Below are 21,034 nucleotides of genomic sequence, written 5' to 3' on the forward strand. Positions count from 1 at the left end.
AAAAACACGCTCGTGATGGGGGAAGGAGCAGGGCCTTCAAGCCGTCATTAACCAGCAGAGGGCAATATTGCCTATCACGTGGGGAACGTTATCAGAAAAGTCACTGCCAACTCCGACTTAGTGGGTCACGTCCAGATTTCACGTGTTGCATGCAAAGCAGAGTGCCACGCTTGCCTCAGGTGGGGAGCCAAGCAGCCACAGGGACCACGTCCACTCCTGGGAATTGGAAGTGACACCCAGCAGGAATGCCACAGGAACGAGGCCAAATGAGGAAGACAAGGTGGGACTGGTAGATCCGTGGTGGTGCCTTGGAGGTCGGGTGCTGTGGGAACAAACAGCTCTTGGCTGGTGGCTGTGTCACACGAGGCTAACGAGCACTCCGATACCAGGACTCAGGTGATGCCATCACCCGTGGAAAAGGTTCTCATTTTGAGATGGGGGAGCCCTGCCCACCCAATATGTACCAAAAACGCTTTTTATAACGATAGCATCATTATTTTGTGTTAATTAGTGTACATCCTGGCTATCTGGAATTAAATTCCTACCAGGAACTGGTAGTAATTAATGGAAAGATAGTAATTAAGAGAAGCAAATGGAGGTAAACATCCTGAGGATGCTGAACCACGTACTTCAATGTACCACCACTTCCGTGCAGAAGGGAGCTGTCTTGGTGCCTCCTTACTATTTGCATGGCATTTCTCTGCATGCTTGAAGAAAAGGAAAAACAAAAACAAAACCAACACAGGATTCTCTCCTGTGTTAAGAAATACAGCACAGGAATGGGGTGACAGGACAAAGGCTCCTTGTGGCCTGCGAGGACTTTGCTCTGCTCATATCTTCCTCAGCTATGGCCTTGAGTGCACACAAGTGCCCTTCTACCGCTTCCAGGCTCCAGGTGACCCCCAACACTGAACTCTGGGGCCGCCGAGGTGAGGCTGTGTGCTCTCTGCCTCAGCTCCCCATGCTATGGGGACATCTGTGCCACCCCGAGAACAAAATCCCCACCGGAGCACATGAACCTGTCGCAAGCACCACAGCCCACTGATAAGATTTTCCCAGTGATATATCTGTTACAACAGTTCCGGTGTTCGTATTTACCTCAGTGGGTGAGAGCAGGGTTCTTCTGTGACTCAGATCAGACACTGCTGGGAAACGTGGTGCTTTAGAGGAACCCGAGCATGTCCCAGACATCACCTGCTCGGGTCGCTCCTTCTCTTGGAGCTCCACACCCCAATGTCTAGTGGCACGGACAGAACACTGGGGCAACAAGCAGCTAAAGCAAAACCCACAGCAAGGCTAACTGGGGCTCTCAGAGCTTCCTTCTCTGCCAGGAGCTCACCACAGGGAAGTGGGGATGTCCCGTGATGCTGAGGAAAAACAGCCACCTCGAAATCTACTAACAACAACAACAAAAAAAAGCCCAAAACGACACAATTGGCCTCTGAAGGCCAAAGAGCCTGAAATCATTCTGAAACTATCCGGGGAATGCCGGAGCAGCTGCAGGATCTGCACCATCACCACTGGGCAGAGCTTTTATAAACCGAAAGGGAGTAATACTGAAGCACCGGGCATCCCCAGTCGTCCCCCACAAACCAGTGTCTTTCCCCGTTGCCAACGGCCATTTTTCCTTTGGAGAAGCTGCCCAGCCCTCCTCGGTGCCACTGTTACGTTCAAAGGAAGGAGATGAAGGGCTGCAGTGACAGATATCCTCCATGCAAGGAAACACGGAGCTGGAAGAGCACCCAAGTGCCGGGCTGCTTCACAACTGTATGTGCTGTGGGCTCTCCATCAACGCTTTCCAGGCAGTGGTAAAGATGTCCCACCTTGTCCCTCCCTCATGTCACAGCTGTGTGGCCTCAGAGATGCGTTACCCCACCTGCTGCTACACTCTCCCTTGCTAAGTCTGCAAGGTGGGGGATTTTGTGCGAGGTTTCCCAGGCCGCTGTGGATCCCTGTGCTGTGGGAGCCAGGCTCAGGCCCATTTCCCCAGGGGGGTAAACAAGCTCGCAGTGAGAAAGCACGGGAGGTGGTGGTGGAGTCACCGGGAAGTGATGGAAAGAACAGGGACAGGGAAAAAGGACAGGCTGTTGAAGCCAACACTGCCCTTCTATTTCTGTCAGGGCAGAGCTGTGGCTGCAGCATGCCTCGAGTCTGGGAAAGGGCAGGGCTCCCTCCATGCACCCTGCTTAAAGCACACAGCAATCCTCTGCCCTTCTGGCTTTTAAAGCTGGCAATGCACTCATTCCTTCTATTCCTGCTCCACCCGTGCTCAGCCTGTTCCTGCACCACCCATGCTCCCAGGGCAGGCGAAGGCAGGGGAATCCCCGGTGCAGCTCAGCCCCACAGCCCCTTTCCTTCTGCTGACACCACTGGCCTGGGATCTGTGCAATGGAAAGAGCTCTTCAGACCCAGGAGCACTCCAGCAAGGAGCATTATTCTACACCCACCTGGTCTCATCCTGAACCAACACGAATCCCCTGCTCCCTGCACAACAGGCTACGTAAGATGGTTGAAAAACATCATCCAACTGTCCACCTACCACCAATGCTGCCTGCTGAACCACGTCCCTCTGAACAACACCCAAACGGTTCTGCAACACCTCCAGGGATGGTGACTCCACCACGTCCCTGTGCAGCCTGTGCCAGTGCCCGGCCACTCTTCTGGAGGAGGTTTTCCTGACACCCAACGTGAGCTACCGATGCTGACAGCCGCTCCTGTCTGAGGAGCACTGCAGCCTGGTCGGTGTACAGATGGGAGAATAAGAATTCAGCTCCTCACTGCCAAAACACATTCGTCAGATGATCCTTCAAAGCCCAGTGGTCCCATCCTTTCCTTTGAATCACTTCACACTGCGCTAAGGTTCAGCACCAAGGCACAGACATTAGAGATTCCCATCTCAGCCTGAGCCAGCAATGCCAGCACATCTCCCTTCCACCGCCAGGGACTCAGAACTCACTCTGAAATTGGATTGTGAAGCACTCAACAAGAGCCTCTTGAAAGAGAAACCAACCAGCCCTTAGGATGCAACTTCAAGCTCACTGGTTCCCAGTTCTGCCCCTGCAACAAGCCAATCTTTAACTCATTTAACTGCAAGACATTCAAGGCACTGTGTCCTGTATCCTTCTCAGTGGCCTTCACCCCAAGGAGCATCCCCAGAGCAGTTCAGAGCAAAGCCACAGTCTGCAAATCAGCTCTGTTACGCTGCTTTTATTCCTGACCATCACTTAAATCAGTTTCCCAAGCAAGTTTTACAGCAAATCCAGACCGCTGTGAAACTACAGAGAAAGCAAAGCCACGCAGTTAAAGGAATCTTATGAGTGACATCACAAAAATGTGATGAACGACTTCCACAGCTGTTTTGTCAACGCTTCCATAGTAATTTGGCAAAAGCACAAGGCTGCCAAGTTTGTGTTCTGACCTAATGGCTGCTCGTGCTGCTGAAGCCTTACAGACACAGCAGGTCCCCTGCCTCATGTTGCATTGCCCTTGCTCAGTTTATCAGCTCCTGTCTGCTCAGGTTAATTATATGAAAAATATTCTCCTATACCCCAAGCCTTAAATATGACACCAACACGCAATTACGAAACAGAAGAGCTACCCACCCTCTTCTTTACACCCCACAACACATCAGTCATTTCTCATCCACTGCAGCACATGGGACACGCAGCTCCCAGTGCAGCATCCCAGCATGTGCACAAGTCCCAGCTTTACAGAGCACACAGAGCACTCCAGAACCTTTTAATGACCCTAAAAACATCACGTGCTCCCTGGGACAGAAGTCTGGCAGTGTTTTATGAACCTTCACAGCCAAACCCACTGCCATTTTTTGACGTCCTCCTGACAACCAGGAACACAAAGCCATTAGCAGGCATTCTTGCTCGATATTGACAAATGGAAAGAGAAAAAAAAAATCCTGCTGTAAGTTGACTTTCAAAACTAATTTTGACGAAATGCCGCCATAGACATCAGCACCCAGGCCTCACAGGTGCCACCTCTCTCGAGCTATGCCACTCCTTGCTGTTCAGCACATCCAGTTCCAAACAAAATCCTTTAAACCCAAATTAAGCTCTTCAGCCTATGCTTTCATCCACTTAATTCAGGTATGTTTCAAATCCAAGACCCATCAACACTAAATACTGATACAACTTATACACATGAACATATACACAAACTCAGAGATTCTGTGCACACTGTTTGAACTGAAGTCCAGATCAAACTCACCCACCAGCGGGACGCACAGAAATTAACATTTTCACAGCTAAAAAAAAAAACCCACACCAAATCAGAAGCACTGCTATGATGCAGCAACAGCAATACTTACAACGATCCTTTGTGTCTGGAAACAGTACCATCAGTCACTTTACGTGCTGCTTCTGAAGAGATCCAATTGGGAGAGCGGGCTGTCCTACCAAGAGGGCTTTGTGAAGCAGGAGGAGCTCAGACACTGATGTCAGCATCTGCTTGGTATGCTGGGAAGGCCACCTGAGATGGAACGGGCACTGCAGCAACCCTGGCACAAAGAGGGAGTTGTTCACCATCTTCGTTTCTCTGCCTTCTGCTTTTATGACACCTTTGTGATCCGGGGGGTGAAGCACAAAGCACAGCAATAAGACCTCCAGAGCACAATCTCTGGGGCCAAACGGCAGAAAGGGCAGAACTGAAGAGCCACCATAAAGGCCAGGAAACTGGAGAAGCACCGAGCTCCAGAGGGGAGCACGGGGTGTCCCGATGCCCACGAGCTCTCGGTGCAGAGGCAGATGCACCCATGGAAGTGATGGACCCACCTGGAGCTGCATGCCAGGAGAACAACTCACCACCTTGAGCTACTGGAACTAGCTCTGCTCAGCATCACCCAGCTTACCCCGCATCTCCTGTGGCTCTGCAATGGCAACAAAAGCCTTTCCAAATACTTATGTGACTCCGTCAGCAGACTCACTCTACCAGTGGAATAAATATTGGAGAGAAAAAAAATGCTTCATCAGAATGGCTTCACTACAGACATTTCTGTACGAGCAGACCGAAGCGCAGGACCCAGCTAACCTAATTCCCTCCCCTCTCCAACACCTCTGAGCTCAGGAACCTTCCCAGAAATCACTTGCCAAGTTTCGCTGAGCTTCAAGATGCCAAACCTCATTCACACTGCAGCGTTTCTCCCCAACCCCGCCAAATCAGTACTGCTCACTTTGCAGAGCTCAAAGCGTACCGCAGTGACCCCGTGGGGTCAAAGGAAAACCCGAAACAGATGCACAACAGATGAAACTGACATCTCCATGCAGATACAGGCACAGAAATCAGCAACTGACACAAAAAGTGCCAGCACCTGCTGAGAAACAGCTCCGGCACAGGGAGCCCTCAAACACTGCTTTTCCAGTGAGAAGATAAACCCATAAACGTGCACATGCTCATAACACAAAGGGACAGGGAAGTGTTGGATAGCAAACAGAAACCTGCACACTAGAGTTAGGTGTAGCTGGGGCCCGATATCAAAGAACTTTTTGTTAGGGGGGAGGCTGGGAGGTGAAGCACACCCCCACCCCCACCCCCACCTTCAAAAACCAAAGGCTTTCTGCAACTGGAAACTATTCTGCCCAGGACGACAAGCACCTCCCCTGCACTCAGCTTGGTGACTTATTCTACAGAAACAGTTACCAGGGATCCACTCATCTTCTTCCATAAACATTTCAAGGAGCAAAGCACACACGTGATCTCAGAGGAGAGGGAAGAGTGGAAACTACGGCCGAGTGCTCAAAGAATCCTTTGCTCCTGAGTTTGCTCGTGCAGAATAGGGAGCTTCAAACACCCGTGCTTCCTCCGAGAAGAGTTTATTTCCCCAAGTCCAGCTGAGTAAGGGATGATTCTAATTCTCCTCTACCTTCACTGCATGAGAAGGAAATTCACCTCCTGTCGTATGGCACGTAACGGTGCTGCAACCATGATCTGTGCAGTTAAAACGGCTACAAAAGCTGCTCGGGGTGGGACCTGGGAGAAAGCACTCAACTTTCTCTTAACCTTCAAAACTGGATTCTCTTCCAGTTCTTCTGGGCTAATACTTTCAGCATGGACCAAAAGCTCAGTCCATACCAGTGCTTTAGAGCTATTTCTACCTCACCTCGCCGCCAGCAGCCCTACCCACAGCACGGGGGTTGGAGCTCAATGATCCTTGAGGTGCTTTCCAATCCAAGCCCATGTATGACTAATATCCCTCCTTACAAAAGATAGTGAAGCTATATACCCTCTGTTATTAGCTGGTACTGACATAACATCTCAGTAATCTAAGAATACACATGGTGAAGTATGCCTCTTTCCTTTTTATTAAGCACTGGTAAAGACTTCAATCTACGCTGACATTTTCAACACGATTCCCTAATTAAATTGTGCGGTGCCTGACAACACCCCAGCACACAACCCCAGGGCTCTTGGGTCATATGAAGGGTTGCACTTCCTAACTTTGAAACATGAGGCTCCCATGCAATGAAACTCAGAAATGCTGAAGTTCCTTGGAAAACATGGATAAGACATGCAGCTATTTTGCTTAACGCTTCAAAAAATAATAGCTTTGAAGTGGTTCTCTGCTAGCAAAGTCTGCAGATACAAGGTGTACACTGCTATGTGCTTCAAGTGCAGAGTGGCTCCTCTGCAGCACTTCTCCTAAGGCAGAGAAGGGTTGAGCAGCACGGCACGTACACTTAGCTGCTTCCCCATTCAGGAGCTTCCAGGTTACCACAGCCATGGCTGCCCTGGTGAAGCTGCCCTGCTCTGAGTCTATTTCATCAGTGAGGGGAACACACGTTTTGCAGTGTGTACAGAAAGGAGGCTTCACAAAATGTATCTGAAGTGCTGAGCCTTTAGATCTCAAAAATACGGTTACTTTGAGCACAGAACTACAATTTAGTTCAGCAGTTCCCGTGCTCTCCACACAACAGCTTCCCAAGAAAGCTGGGAAGGACCTTGAGAAGACAGGACTGTGCCATTAGGTGACACAACACATCACGTCGCGTGGTTTTGTTCCAAGGTGTGCTTTATGGCTTTACAACACAAATGCTGCTGACTTCAAATTCCAGGAACCTGCCCGTCCACGAGCTTCTCTTAGAAATGAATCTGATCAAGGATGAATATTAACAAATGCAGCTCTGGGTGTATTCAAAACCCAAATAAGCATCTACAGGTTTTTTTCCACGCACATAATCCCTGTAGGAGATGCTTCCCTGGCAGTTCCCTGTAGAAATATTGCTTTCTGACATAACGTACTCTTTAAGCATTTAGCACTCTCCCAAGGGCTCCAACAAACAAAAAGCCAGCCCTTCTCACCGCACTAACTCCAAATTCCCAACACGAGTGTTACTGTCCCCTTAAGATTTAACACACTAAAAATAAGACCTTGAAATCTTTAAAGCTTTGACTGCATTTTCTGAATGAACAGTTCTGCCAAATCCATCCTTGTCACACCTTACATTAAGAGACCTCCGGACCCGAAATGAGGATTGCTCAAGGTTTTGTTGGGAAAAACAGGAGACATACAAAGGCTCACTGGAATTACAAATCAAGTTCCCTGGGACAGACATTGATGCCCTTGGCTGAGTTTCCTCTCTGTCACTAAAGGCCCCATCTGTCCACTACAACAAGGCAACAACTTACCTTAACAGTTCAGAACATCTTCCCCACATAAATTCCCCTGTTGGCATGTACTCATCCCAAACTGGATGCTGCAGAGCAATACTCATCACACAATACCCGTGCTAGATGCACACATGGCCTCCTGTCTTCCCAAGTACCCTGCTTCCACCTGCTGAACTGTACGAGCCCAGAAAAGGTGCACTGGATGTACGTAATTAAAGGAAGTGTTTGATGATTGCTCTGTTTTCACTCAGACCTTCCCGAGAGAAAAACCTTCCACCTCTTTGGCCTTGATCAGTAGAAAAGCTTAAGACTCAAGCCAAGAAACACATAACATTACCCATGCTTGCAAGCAATATCCAAATCTATCCAAAACAAATCGAACTTACAGCTCACTACTGCTTCCCTGAACCTCCACTCACCTCCCAGTTTGTACAGAAGAGTTTAAGAATCTCCTTTCTGTAGCAGGGGGTTGGAACTTGATGATCCCTGGGGTCCCTTCCCACCCAAGCCATTCTACCACTCTACTGAAACACGGTATATACGACAGAAAGGATCTGATTGGATTTCCCATCAGCATTCGTGAGGAATGTGCATGCAGAATAATTCTGGGACGAGTCTGAGCAACCACCTAACAGGGGAAATCAGAATACCAACACCTAATCTGACGAGAGGTGGCATAATTAGAAGGAAAAACACTCATTCCTATGAACAGCTAATATAGTCTGGAGGAAAGGCTGAGCTTCCAAAGAGAAGTCCAAAACAGTTTTCAACTGTTCCCAGCCCAGCTCCCTTTGGGAGAGTAACAAGAGACCAGATGTGAAGGTACTATGGGATAGGTGAGCAGGACAAATATCACAACACGAGGGCAAATTCAGATTCAGTTTATGGTTTCATTTTTGTTCTGCTCAAAGGGCAGCCTCCAACGACATGCCCATGGAAGCTGCCAGGGCTGGCTACACTGACAGGTACACGAACGCGTGATAAATGAGCGAGTTAATCTCATCCCATGTTTCAGTTACAATGATTAACACACACTGCATGTATTTCTGGGGAGAAACTGAAAGGCCTCTGATGTGCTCAGCTCCTCTATGGGATGCATTAAGGCCCCTGCAGGCTCAGGATTTTTTTCTCCAGCTAGCCTCCCCTCTGGGAGCAAATTTCAAATATAGAATGTAATATAATAGAACAAATATAGAAGAATCCTATTCCTGAGCTGCTGCTCTGCATCTTTAGCTGCTTTGGTAACGGCTTCAGGAAACTAGGTTACAGACAGAACCAAAATAACTCTCTTCTGCCCATCAGGAATGCGTGCTCCAAAATCTGAACTCGGTGCACTCACACAGGCTGAACGCTCCTCGCCATTCACCCATTCCAATACATCTCCAGACAAGAAATAACACAGGTTTCATGTTTCGTGTTTAACAGCAAATGAGAAGAGGAACTGAAGTCTTGTGAAGACAGCTCAGCATTTGTTACACCACATAGAAGACTAGCATCCTTACTGCAGTCCTCACACACTTAACATTTCATCTCTCTCAGAATTAACGTGTAGTCGTGTTAAATAATTCAGCTCTATTTCACGTGCTGGTAACTCAGCAACTACAGGCTTTTCTTCCTTTTCTACGGAGCTGCACCTGAAGTTGGCTGCATTGAAAAGAACAGCTGGCAGCGCTCTGACCTGTGATCTGATGTGAAGGATAAGGTACAGAGCAAACTCCAGTGCTAAGAGCCCTCACTGCCAGCCTCTAAAAATACATTTTCCCAATTGCTAACTTTTCAGTAAAGCTCAAGAGTTATTTATTTCTACTGGTTTTAAAATGAATTCATAATTCAGCAAGTGCTAGCATTACTTAAAATGCTAGAAGACTGGAGACAACTCCTCTTGATAGCATCTTTTTAATAAAACTTTTCTTTACCTTCTGAATTAAATATATTTTAATCCCCTCTGCTGCAATTTGAAGCTGAGCCCTGCTCAAGCAGTCGACACCAGCTCCCTCTGTGTAGGAGATAATCAGCACTCGGGCCAGCACTGCAACCTCACCTCAAGATGCCATATTCAGATACTGCAGATTTGGGAACTCACACAGGCAGCATTTCACCCACAGCAAGCATGACTGAGGTACACATGGAGTACAGAACAACCCTCTTCTGCTCTAACTTCAGCAGTGCACGTCACTGAACAGCCCACTCTGACCAAGCACTAGTTCTGCTCCAGGTAAAATTTCAGACGTTAGTGTCAGTACCGAAGTAAACGTGCTCGGTGTTAACGCAGCCTAAGGGCCATCTCAGCACTCTGAATGGAAGACAGGAAGTTACCTGCTTAAAACAACCACCTGTAGACAAGCAGTAACAAGATCAAAACACAAACTACATTTAGTACTACATAAAGCAGATTTAAAGGCACAAGTCAGTCCCTGAGTAAACATGACCAGAGGGAGCAAACTGTACTTCCAAAGTCTGGGAAGAGCTGACTATAGGATTACTGATCTGCACTGCAACTGTCCTGAGAGAACACGACGACTTATGGTAAGCCTGAGACATTCATCAGGACTGCAGAAAGGTTTTCCAAAATCACTTCTGAACACTTCCCTGAAACGGCCAACAAGAACTCGGTGGCAGAGTTAAAGCACTGCATTAATGCAGTGTCCTTTCAAGAAGTTCTCAGGCCATAAGCATCACACTGCTACAACACTCACACTGCAAATGCAACACTCAAGAGCTAGACACGTCCTTTTTACAATCACAGCTAGGAGACAAGCTCATCTTCCAGACAGAACAGAAACACTCAGGAAGAAAGTTCAGGTTGCAGAAACAAATCCCTTGTTGTGGTCTGGAACACAGAAGCACATCAAAATACAACAACCAAACCTCCACCTGCACCTAGAGCCAGCACGCAGGGCACTCAGACACAAACACTGACAGAAGTACTACATATCTTTGGGTTTATTTGGAGTTTCTGGGGTTTTTTTTGCAGTCTTTCACAAGTCCTGCCTTCAGCACTCTAAGCACAGCCCCTCAGTCACAAGCTGATGCAGCCTGACCTACAGACAGTGCACGCACTCTGCAGAGCACAGCTTTCCCACGTAGAGCACAGAAATGCTGTGATTCTCAACAGATGAGGTCTCGGAAGAACCAAGAACTACAACAGCTGCAACAACGTAAAAACATGAAGCATTCTAAGGCAAAAATCGAGGCGTGTTCAATGAAGCAAAGGGCAGATGCCATGCAACCTGAAAAGTTTAGTGCCCTGCACTGAAATTACCACCACACGCAACAGAGCAAAGGAGGCTGCACCAAGAAAAAGCATTGCAAAGTTATTGTATTCTGCCAATGAACTTTGAAGCAGAGCGTGAAAGAGTGACACAGATCCCAAAGATTCAAGAACTCCATCTTAGTTTTTCCAAACTGCCAGAAGAGGTTTGATTGAAACTGGGGTGCCCCCAAACATTGCAATTCACCCCTCCTGCGTGAGGAAATGATACTTTTAACCGTACAACGCCCATTTTGCCAGCTCTCATCCCACTGTGTATGTGATGGGTTAAAACCTGCTAAAATTAGGAACCTTTGCTGTTATTATTTTGTGCTTCCTAGGCCAAAATGTAAGTGTAAGGAGATGTGCTGCCCTGGATGATCCATAGTGAGTCAGCTTCGTACATACATGCTAAGAACGTGTTAGTAAGAAACAATACAGAAGTTGTCAGAGGAATCTAATAAATGTATTTTTCCAGATAAAAGAAACTCATTTCAGCAGCAAAATGACAGCAGTCTGAATATCTAATATGCAATAGGAAGAATGTAAGTTGGATCCACAATAAGCGAAGGATGAGGATTTGTTTTTGCATTAAAAACGAAGCTGGATGTTGTGGAGCTGCACTATTTCCAATCATTATACATAATGTGGAGATCACTACATCTTGGTCAAGTGTAAGCAGGTGTCAGTTTTCCAATCCACAGCTCCTGAGCGAATGTTTTACATGTCTGTAAGAACAAACATGAGCATGCAGGCACAGAACTGCCTCTAGCAGCTATGCTACCTGAAAATAAAATAGAAGGTAAAATTTGGCAGCTTAACACAAAACCTAATGGGTATTGACAGGAAGGAAATCAAACTCAACTCCAGATTGACCTAATTTTATTTGAGTTGGTTCATCAATTTTGAAGCTTTTTTTTTTTTTTAACAGTTTACATAACTTAATTTACATTTATAGGATGTGTTCCTTTAACATTTTTCAGAACTCAAGACCACACAACAAAGCCAGATTTTGAAATAAATTACTCGTTTAGTTATCATCTGGATCCAGAGGAAACACACAAGGGGAAGGAAAAAACAGCATCAATAAGAAAACACTGTTTGTTAGTTCCAGGCTGAGTTTGTGCTTCTACACCAAAAACACAGCACTGAGGCAATGAGAATGAACTTGAAAAAGGACATTAAGTCTCCAGACACAAAATGAAAGTAAACATCAATGTCCTCTATCAATTTGGTTCTATGAAATTAACATCAGGAAGAGAAATGTAAGACAGGCTAACTTTGCTTTCCATTTGCATTAAATTCTACCAGTTTTTCCTGACTGGTGGTTTCAGGTGACAGCTGAACCAGCTGCTCTGCACGATTAACACGAGCAGATCTTGGATAGATTTAATAATTGATGCATTTGTTAGTACAAAGAAGATGGTGTTCAGTAAGAAGGCATTAAGTGATCATTTGAAAACACCATGCTGTTTTCCTAAACACGAAGCCAGACTACAGAAGTCAGTGAAGGCCAGATGTTCAAAGCTTGTGCAAAGACAGAAACTGCACATCCATGGCTGAAGCGTGAGCCCAGAGCATATGTTAACAGCTGTCGGCCTAACATTTATTTGCATGCTTCCTTCCCTTTATCAAATCATCTTCTACTAAACTTTGAAGATCTGGTCTTAGCTACCATCTGACACTCTGCCTTACTCAGTTAGTTAAAAGAAAAAACACATACATAGAGAGAAGGGCACTCAACCATCTTTTTTTTTTTTTGGCTGATGGCAAAATACGTCAAAACCGAAGTGAGTTCTTTTATCCCTTTCATTTGTCCCTAACAGTTTTGCACAAATCTTCTCCAAAGTAACTATGTTCTCAAAAGGTGCACAAATTGCAGCATTCAGAAAGGTTTTGGGGTTTTTTTTTGGACACTGTACATTACTGTTTGAATTAGCCTCACAACCTGAGGCCTCCAAAAACTTGTTTTTAAATGGAGGGATACACTTTTGGCCCAGAGGAGGGCAGGAAAACAACAGCAAAAGATGGGAGTTAAGAGAGTCAGCCTATGAATGCTTCTTACAAACAAGTGCCTCGAATACAGGTTTATAGAAGAAATTAAATGTTTTCAGTCACACTGAAACAAACATCCAGAAAGGAAAAAAGGCCCTCGTCCTTAAGATGGAAGAAAAAGGTGGTGGGAAAAAAAGCACTGTTTTCCCAAGTTGCCCAAATCACACACAGACACAGGAAGGTTAAAAATGCCATTCATGAAAGAATGCACCACAAACATCAGCATTTATTCATTTTGAATTCTTTTTTAGCAAATGACAAAGACCCAGCTTACTGGCTTCACTTCTGTTAACCTTTTGCTTACATTACACATTTAAACATTTGTCAAAACTTACTAAGTTGTCTGCATTCATGCACAACTAGAAAACATCCTTAATTTATTTAAACCAGAAATGCATTACCAGAAATGTATTAACATGGCTTGCTAGTAAACGTTTAAAAAAAAAAGTTGAAATTATTAAAAACATTATCCTGGAAATGTTAACTTCACAGCAGACTTAAACTACCAGTTGGCTCACATGTCAAACAGATTGGAAAAAGCAAGATTCATGCTAGTGTTAGTGTACATCTTGCCCTAGCACTACTGAAGGATCACAGTTCACCTTGGATCATACATGTTAAAAAGAAAAGTGCATACAGAAATTTACAACAATTTTAAGGACAAAAAATGGTCCTATTGATGTGGTCCCAACAATTAACTCAAAAGCCTATGACAAATACGAGCTCTGGTGAGCTATTTATACTACTTAAGATTAAGTACCGATATACAGAAAGTTGAGTTCATTTGAAATCTTCAAAAATTGTTCCTGTCAATCCTCAAATGGTGGCTGTTATAGCTTAAAATTTCTGTTAAATGCGTGCGTTGAATTACTTGTTATCCAAGCGCAGCAGCTGCTCCTTACCATTTATTGTTAGCGACCTTAACTGGCCATCTTCTTCAACTTCTACTCTCTCTCGTCCGTCCTCAACAATTCTGTGAGACAGAACACACAGTTAACACACAGTTACCCTGTTTTAAAGCACTACAAGCAGTCTGATAACACACAGCAGAGCTAGGTTTCTAGATAACGAAGTGTAACTGAGCACTGTGCACCATTCTCCTCCCATGACTAAAATGAAGAATCCACACAGATGGATATAAACTCAAAGTGGAACTCGGTGAGGAAAAAGCATCCAAGTTAAAAGTGGGGGAATGGCTTCCCTTTCAAAGCAAAATGTTATGGAAAATGATTTTCATTGGGTATCTCTTTCCCTTAGATGTTTAAGTACAGAAATCATATTCAATCACTCGGTCAGTAAGTGGAAGGAGTACTGACCGTAACGTAGGGCACTCTACACTTCCCCAAATGCAGCAGTTTCTCCATTACGTATGGATGAGCTATGTGCAATACCTGACAACACCTTCATTTTGCTCATGGGCAGTCCCACAGCAGGCCCTACAAGGCTGAGCAATTCTTGACTATTAGGAGCTTAGGCAATAACACTATCTTCTGCATTTGCACATGCTCCAACTATAAGCAACTTAGCAGAGCCAAGAGTCACAGAGCCCAACACCACATTTTCACCTTCATTACTTCAGAAAAATCCAACTTTCCTGATGACCACATCAAGAGTAAAAATACACATACACCTATTTGTGTATGCACAATGTATTTATATGCATGCATGTACAGCAATAAATATCTATGCTGTTTCATGGAAATCTCTCTCACCTCTTTGTAGTAATTTTTCTGCCGTTAACTATTTTAGTTGAGGTTGACACTGACTTGAAGTTTCCCATCCCACTGCCACCAAATGACGTAGAGGAGAACGAAGTAAGGCCTCCATGTCCCAGTGAACCAAATGAAGTAAAACCTATCGGGGAAAACGTTAACATGAAAATTATTTGACTAAAGCCATAATTTTGCATGACTGCAGTATTTAAATTTATCAGCTACAGGGTGCCCTTCGATGGCTCCATCAACACAGCATCAGTGACTCATGGCATTAAACACCAGGGTGAATGAAAGATCTCCATCCCCATTGACTTCTTGCATATGAACAAGTTCCAAATGCAGAGCACTGTCCTCTTTTAAAGAAAAAATGTCAGCTGAACCCAACCATTATAAAATTACTTCCTCCCAGTGCAAAACTAATAGCTATAACAAGTCTGATCTTTCGTTTTGAAAAAAACTCAAGTTTTGTATCGCTGACATCCCAACTAACACTCAGAATCTTAACACTTCAAACAATGCTGATTACCATAAACTCCAAACAAGCTCTGAGACACAGACTCACTGTTTGAGTTTATTATCCCAGAACTCATTCTACCATGAGTTTTAAAACACAATTTTCCCAGGGACTAAATGCAGTCGCACCAAAGCTCAAGGACAAACAGAACTACAGCAGTTCTCAAGCCATAAGGAAAATGCAAGATAACCTTAGAGGTCTGTTTACTTTTTTTTTTTTATCAACTTTCAAGTAGACCAAATATTGTAACGAAGGTTTTATTTACATTCAGACTTTTCAGAGAGCAGACTAAATTCCCAAAATATCAGTCTCACAATTTCCTGAATGAAGGAGGCAACTTTTTAGAAGTATTTATCTGCTCACTAAATCCAAGATACTTTGCAAACCACAACTGCATTCTTTGTTAAGTGCTACCTTATTTACCTGCGTCAAATGAAGGAAAAGGAGCTCCAAAAGCAGGGAATCCACCAAAGGCAGAGAAAAATGATCCACCAGCTCTGCTTCTGCTTCCCCTTGGACCCCGTCTGCCCCCGAAGAAGTCCTCAAAAGGATCGTCTACAAAACGTAAGACATTTAAAGAGGTTAATCTCACTGTATTTCATCATTAAGGATTCTCTGAATTAAAAATAAAATTCTATTTATAAGATTCTTCCTTTGAAATGATTGCTTCTACTGAGAGAAAACATTCACTAGAAAGGCAACTCCCATTGTCCTTTTGGAATAAATTCTTTCTCACATCCAGAATTACTATTTTAAGTACCTGATTTTCTTACTGTTTTAGCCATTTAGTTCTAAAATGATAGTAAACTTACTGTAAATGTTCTTTCATTTTTCAGTACAGTAAGTGGTAGATATAACAGAAGTATACCTATTTCAGATGCTCACAAAGCATAACTGACTGGGGAGTATCATGAAACAACAGCAGATAAATACCAATTTAACTATGCCCACTAAGTTAGCATCTGTCAGATTCAGAACCCTTCAGATGTATTACCACGATCACAAAGTGATCACAAAGCAAGTCATCGTGAGGCAAATCTTTAAACTGCTGTTGTACAGAACTCCCAACTGTCAGAGTAAGGAGAACAATATGAAAAAATTAACATTTCAGAATTTAACAGTGTTCCCAATACTGGACATATATACTGCTCACAGATTACTGCTGTTGAAGATTTACTGCAGTCAGTTGTGAGGTCTCTGAAAAGTAACTTCCAGGTAGTTTGTATCAAAAATTGGAACACAAAAAGCCCAACCAAGGACTGAACTATGACTCAAAATTCAACTGCTCCAGGTGTTTATTTTAGCACCTGCCACATGAGCGCGTTGCCACTTCGCTTATTCTGGTGCAGATTTAAGTAGTGAATTATGTGACACCATACGTAAACCTATGAAGAGACATTCAGGCCCCATGAAGCAGGAAGAAAAGGTAAAAAAATAAGAGAATGTCATGGAAAAGAATATGTCAAATTCACAGACAAGTTACATCAGCAGCAGTTATCAATCCCTTTCCCATTAGGAGGGCAATAGGTTATTTCTTATATTATGTACACATAAAAAATGCCTACCTAATATATTTATATATAATTTTACATATGTAAATAGACACTCTGCAAGAATACCCCTATTTACTTAGAAGAAATAAAGCTTTCCTAAAATACAGATACTACTAAGTCTATCTGAAAAATTATTTTTACTAACCCTCTTAAGATAAACATTAGATTTCAATCATGTAACACATACTCAACTATATTTCTTACTTTAAACCCCAAAGTTAAAGAACTTCAACAACTCTCCATCAGTCAGAACTCTTAAGAGGATGAGTGCTGTACAGTACCAACAAACTTGTCAAATTCTACAAGTGGAGATTCCACACTGAAGCTCAGCTTAAGCTCTTCCAATGGTGATAGCATCAGGAGGGCATGAAAGCAAGGCAAACTTATGTAACTGTACTACTGTTCTGATGTACTGACAACCAAAAGGCCAGAGTTTAGCCCACTTCTGGTACCACCACAAAAATCCAAGCTCATGTATGCTGCAACACCAAGTTCACGCTCTGGTGACATTTCCAAAGCCATCAGTCTGGAAATAAAATTACTACTTACCATCTGCTGCATATGTGATTGGTTTACAGAAGTGTCACAATGTATTTAAGGCTGAACAAAGGAAGCCCCTATGGTCCAAAAACATACTTCCACCAGGGAAGATAGAAAACACCAGGAACAAAAAAAATAACCCTACTTAAACTTATTGAATAAAAAAGGCAGGACCAAGTCTTTATCTTGCATACACCACCAAGCAATGAGAAAGTTCCCTTGTTTCCAGGTTTTTTTTTTGGTTGTTGTTGTGTGCCTGTGCTACTTTTACCTCAATATAATCTGTTAACTGTCTTTAAAACATTAGAAACAAAACCAATTCTTGGGCACAGCAGCATGAGAACCCACAGCCACAGCTGGCACTTCCCAAACGAGCACTGTAACTTTTTTTTTATTTACTAAGTGCTGTTTTTCAAGACAGCTTATCAGCTAGCAAGTAAAAGCACTGCAGTTAATTGTTTTGAAGCCTAATATATTCTTGCTAGAGTGACTCAGAAGTCAGTTATGAAGGTCATTCACTCACGTGTACAAATGATCTATATTATATTACTCTCACTGTTAAGCCTTCTATTTATAGCCCAATTTTTCCTGTTACCTGGAGTTCGAGTAGAAACAAACCAACCTGCCATGTAAGCTGTGAGCATATGATCCCCCCCATTGTATCATCTATTCCACAAGTGACTCTCCCACAGAACAGCAGCCAAAATGAAGGTTTTATGGCACCTCCCAGAATCCCCCACGGATCCCCACTGTCAACATAGTTGTAAACAGATTACTGCCTGCTCCTTGCTGCATGAAGCCTAACCTACACTTGCCATGCCCAATTGGCCTTTGGCAACCCTACACACCAAAAAAATGAAATCTGTACTACACTTCTAGCCCCAGGTGATTCCAGTTTGCAGTTCTGCTAATAATCCTCCCATGTTCTGCCAGTGATTCTTTCCAATAAATGAGATGCCCAAACCTGACTGCTGAATCCTCAGCGAGACAGCTTACTCAGAGACAGGGAGATGGAGAGCTTTTCCAAAGCAATCTTCCCTCCTCACAACCGTGCTGAGAGCCATTCAAGCACAGTACACAAAAAAATGCCAAAACCACTGAGGAGTGAAGGCAGCAGGAGGCTTCTGCAGGATCGTTTGTTGTACCCACCACCACACACTCATACAGCAACCTTGCAACTGCTCAGGCACAGTTTATGCGTTCAGGCAATAAATCAGGATGATGAATAGTCCCACTGAGCAAAATAATAACACTTCAGCCCGGTAGGTCTATTTTTATCATATAGCAGAACCTTTCAATGCATGATAACCTTTTCACACAGCCAGGTTTTGCAGAATGGCTCAAATGAAGCCCATACCACAATGTGAGTGTGTTTTGTTTTAATGACTCCTCTTAGAATAATAATTTTGGCGCAATTTACAATTTATGATTCTTTTTTAATGTCACAGATTTATCAGTTCAATAAAACTGAGCAGCAAAAAAAAAAAACCCACACAACCACAAGTGAAGGCCCTTCTGAAAATGGAAAACACACTATAAATATAAAAACATCATAAAACCAAAATGCTGGACCTCAGGGTACTACTGAATACTGTTCATTTTAATCAGGCTAGTACCAGAACCTTACAAGATGGCCAACTATCAGATGCAGCTCCAAAAGAAACAGCGCAGCATATTTCTGATTTCAATTTTGTGGCACCACAAAAGCAGCAAGGAGCAAAGAAACCAAAAGGAGAGAGGTTTCGGAGGATGGAAAGGTTTTTACTGGATCAACAGCATGGGATGACACAGAGACACTCAGGAGAAAAATAAATGCTTAAGCAAAAACTCATAATAAATCATCAGGAAAAGAAAAAGAAACAAAGGACTTTTAGATTCTTGCTGTTATTAGGTAGAAAGACTGCAGTTACATAAGCCAAGTTAATATATAGGTAGGAAGGAACACAAAGCCTCAAGCAACACAAGACTGCACATCAACAAACCCATCTGAAAATTCTGATGTTAGAAGCAACGTGATCGTAAAATAATATACTTCTATCAGAAAAACCTCTGTGCTAATTCAAAAGCAACTGTCCTGTTCATCTGGATAAATCATTACAGCAGCTCACCAGTATACAACAGAACCCTCATGAAAAAAAATTGAACCTCAAAACACAGCAAACACAACCACCACCACTAAAAACCTCACTGCAGCTCAAAACAAAGTGGGTCACGATCCCCTCCTTACCCTCAGTTCTCAGCTATAACACACAGGATTTTCTCACTGTCAGCACCGTGATCCACTTGCAGGATGCTAAAAAAGAGGACCTCCTTTTTGCTCTTCATTCCTGTCCTATGATCATGGAACTGTACAGCAAGTGGCATTAACTCAGTGATCTAAAAGAAAACACTGCATGTTTGTACTGTTGGCTTTCTGCTGCACCCATGAGCTAACCTGACTCAGCGTTGGCAAGACGAGGATCTGAAAGCAGGCAGGAAAGCACTGTACTGTGGAGGAAGGGAGGAAATGAGGGATGAAAAATGAGGGAGGAAAAACTCAGTACCTGCATTTGTCCACAACCCAGTTACACTTAATGACTTTAATTACAATCAACCTACGACATTAGCTCAAATCACCACCAAAAGTGAAACTAAAAAGTGTCACATTTCCTTCTACAGTCACTTCTACCAAGACAACACCATAGCTGGTGCAAACAGATCACTAACTGATCAACCTGACGGAAGGAAATTCAGCCACATCATTTTCCTGCCATGGCTCCCAGTGCAGCTGCAGAAACAGCTACAAGGATGACAGCTGGAACAAGCACACAACACTCTGAAGGAGCACAGGGCCATGCTAACCTTCATGACACAGTAAAGCTTATCCCAATGCAGTGCCATTGTTTACCTCCAAAAAGCTGAAGAGTCAAGACAAACTGCACACTGTTAGCAAGTGTCCTCACATGCAGGAACTGCAAAACCAGAGGTTTTGACAATCTTACAGGCACAGTATGCATAGGGTTGCTGTAAAAACAAGATCACTGCTCAGTCACCACTCACTGGACTACCTGCCCAACCAGTAAACCTTCTTTCCTTTCATTCATTGCATTGGAAGCCACACTATTGCCTCTGCCAAAATATGACAGTGAGGAAAAGCTGAACATCTATATTGCAGATGCAGGAGGATGGCATCATAACTGCAATGCACTGAGCAAAGTAGTGCTGCAAAGCTGCTCATCCCCTACAGAAGGGAGCAGTCTAACTGAACTGTATTCAGTATTACAGTCCACATTGTTTCAGCAAGCAAGACAGAGCAGAGCCTGCCATGAACTCTCTGTATCAAATCACACAGTAAGTGACTGTGTGGACCGTATCAGAATCAGTGTAACAAATGCACATCAGAATACTGCGCTCACATGAAGAACAACAGGTTTATAACACATACAGTAAAATAAAATTAGAATAGGTGTCTCTATCCTATCTCCTATTTCAAAAAAGTTTCAACAATGCAGATTCACAGAGAATACACAGAGCTTGTACCATAGTTCTGGAGAGCACCTAGCACACCATAAAGTATACCATCAGAACTTCACAAGCTGCAGAACCTATAGGCATTTTCCATGGAAATATTTTCTTTCTTAATTATAAAGGATACTGCAGTTGATCTCTTGATGCCACTTATTCAGAAGAGCCATAAAGATGCTGATGCAAACAGTGTTGATTCATCTGTCTAGTGTATTTCAACAATCTTTTATAATTGCACATTCCATAAATGAAATGTCAAACAAATGCCTGCCCCACTTACTTATGA

The 21,034-nt window shown here is 43.7% G+C and overlaps 1 protein-coding gene across 2 annotated transcripts in view; it reads right to left on the reverse strand.

Annotated features, from left to right (window-relative positions):
• The window catches only part of DNAJB6 (DnaJ heat shock protein family (Hsp40) member B6), a 47,037-nt gene that overhangs the window by 12,156 nt on the left and 13,847 nt on the right, over nucleotides 1-21,034 (reverse strand). For both annotated transcript variants that reach the window (XM_065731534.1, XM_065731535.1), the window contains exons 6-8: nucleotides 15,575-15,706; nucleotides 14,635-14,776; nucleotides 13,825-13,895 (exon numbers count right to left, since the gene is read on the reverse strand). In XM_065731534.1, the coding sequence (XP_065587606.1) occupies nucleotides 13,825-13,895; nucleotides 14,635-14,776; nucleotides 15,575-15,706 (345 nt within the window). The remainder of the gene's footprint in view (nucleotides 1-13,824; nucleotides 13,896-14,634; nucleotides 14,777-15,574; nucleotides 15,707-21,034) is intronic.

This window comes from Cyrtonyx montezumae, unplaced genomic scaffold, assembly GCF_038088225.1.
Source record: "Cyrtonyx montezumae isolate F1298 unplaced genomic scaffold, pur_monq_1.0 scaffold_14, whole genome shotgun sequence".
NCBI classification, from domain to species: domain Eukaryota; kingdom Metazoa; phylum Chordata; class Aves; order Galliformes; family Odontophoridae; genus Cyrtonyx; species Cyrtonyx montezumae.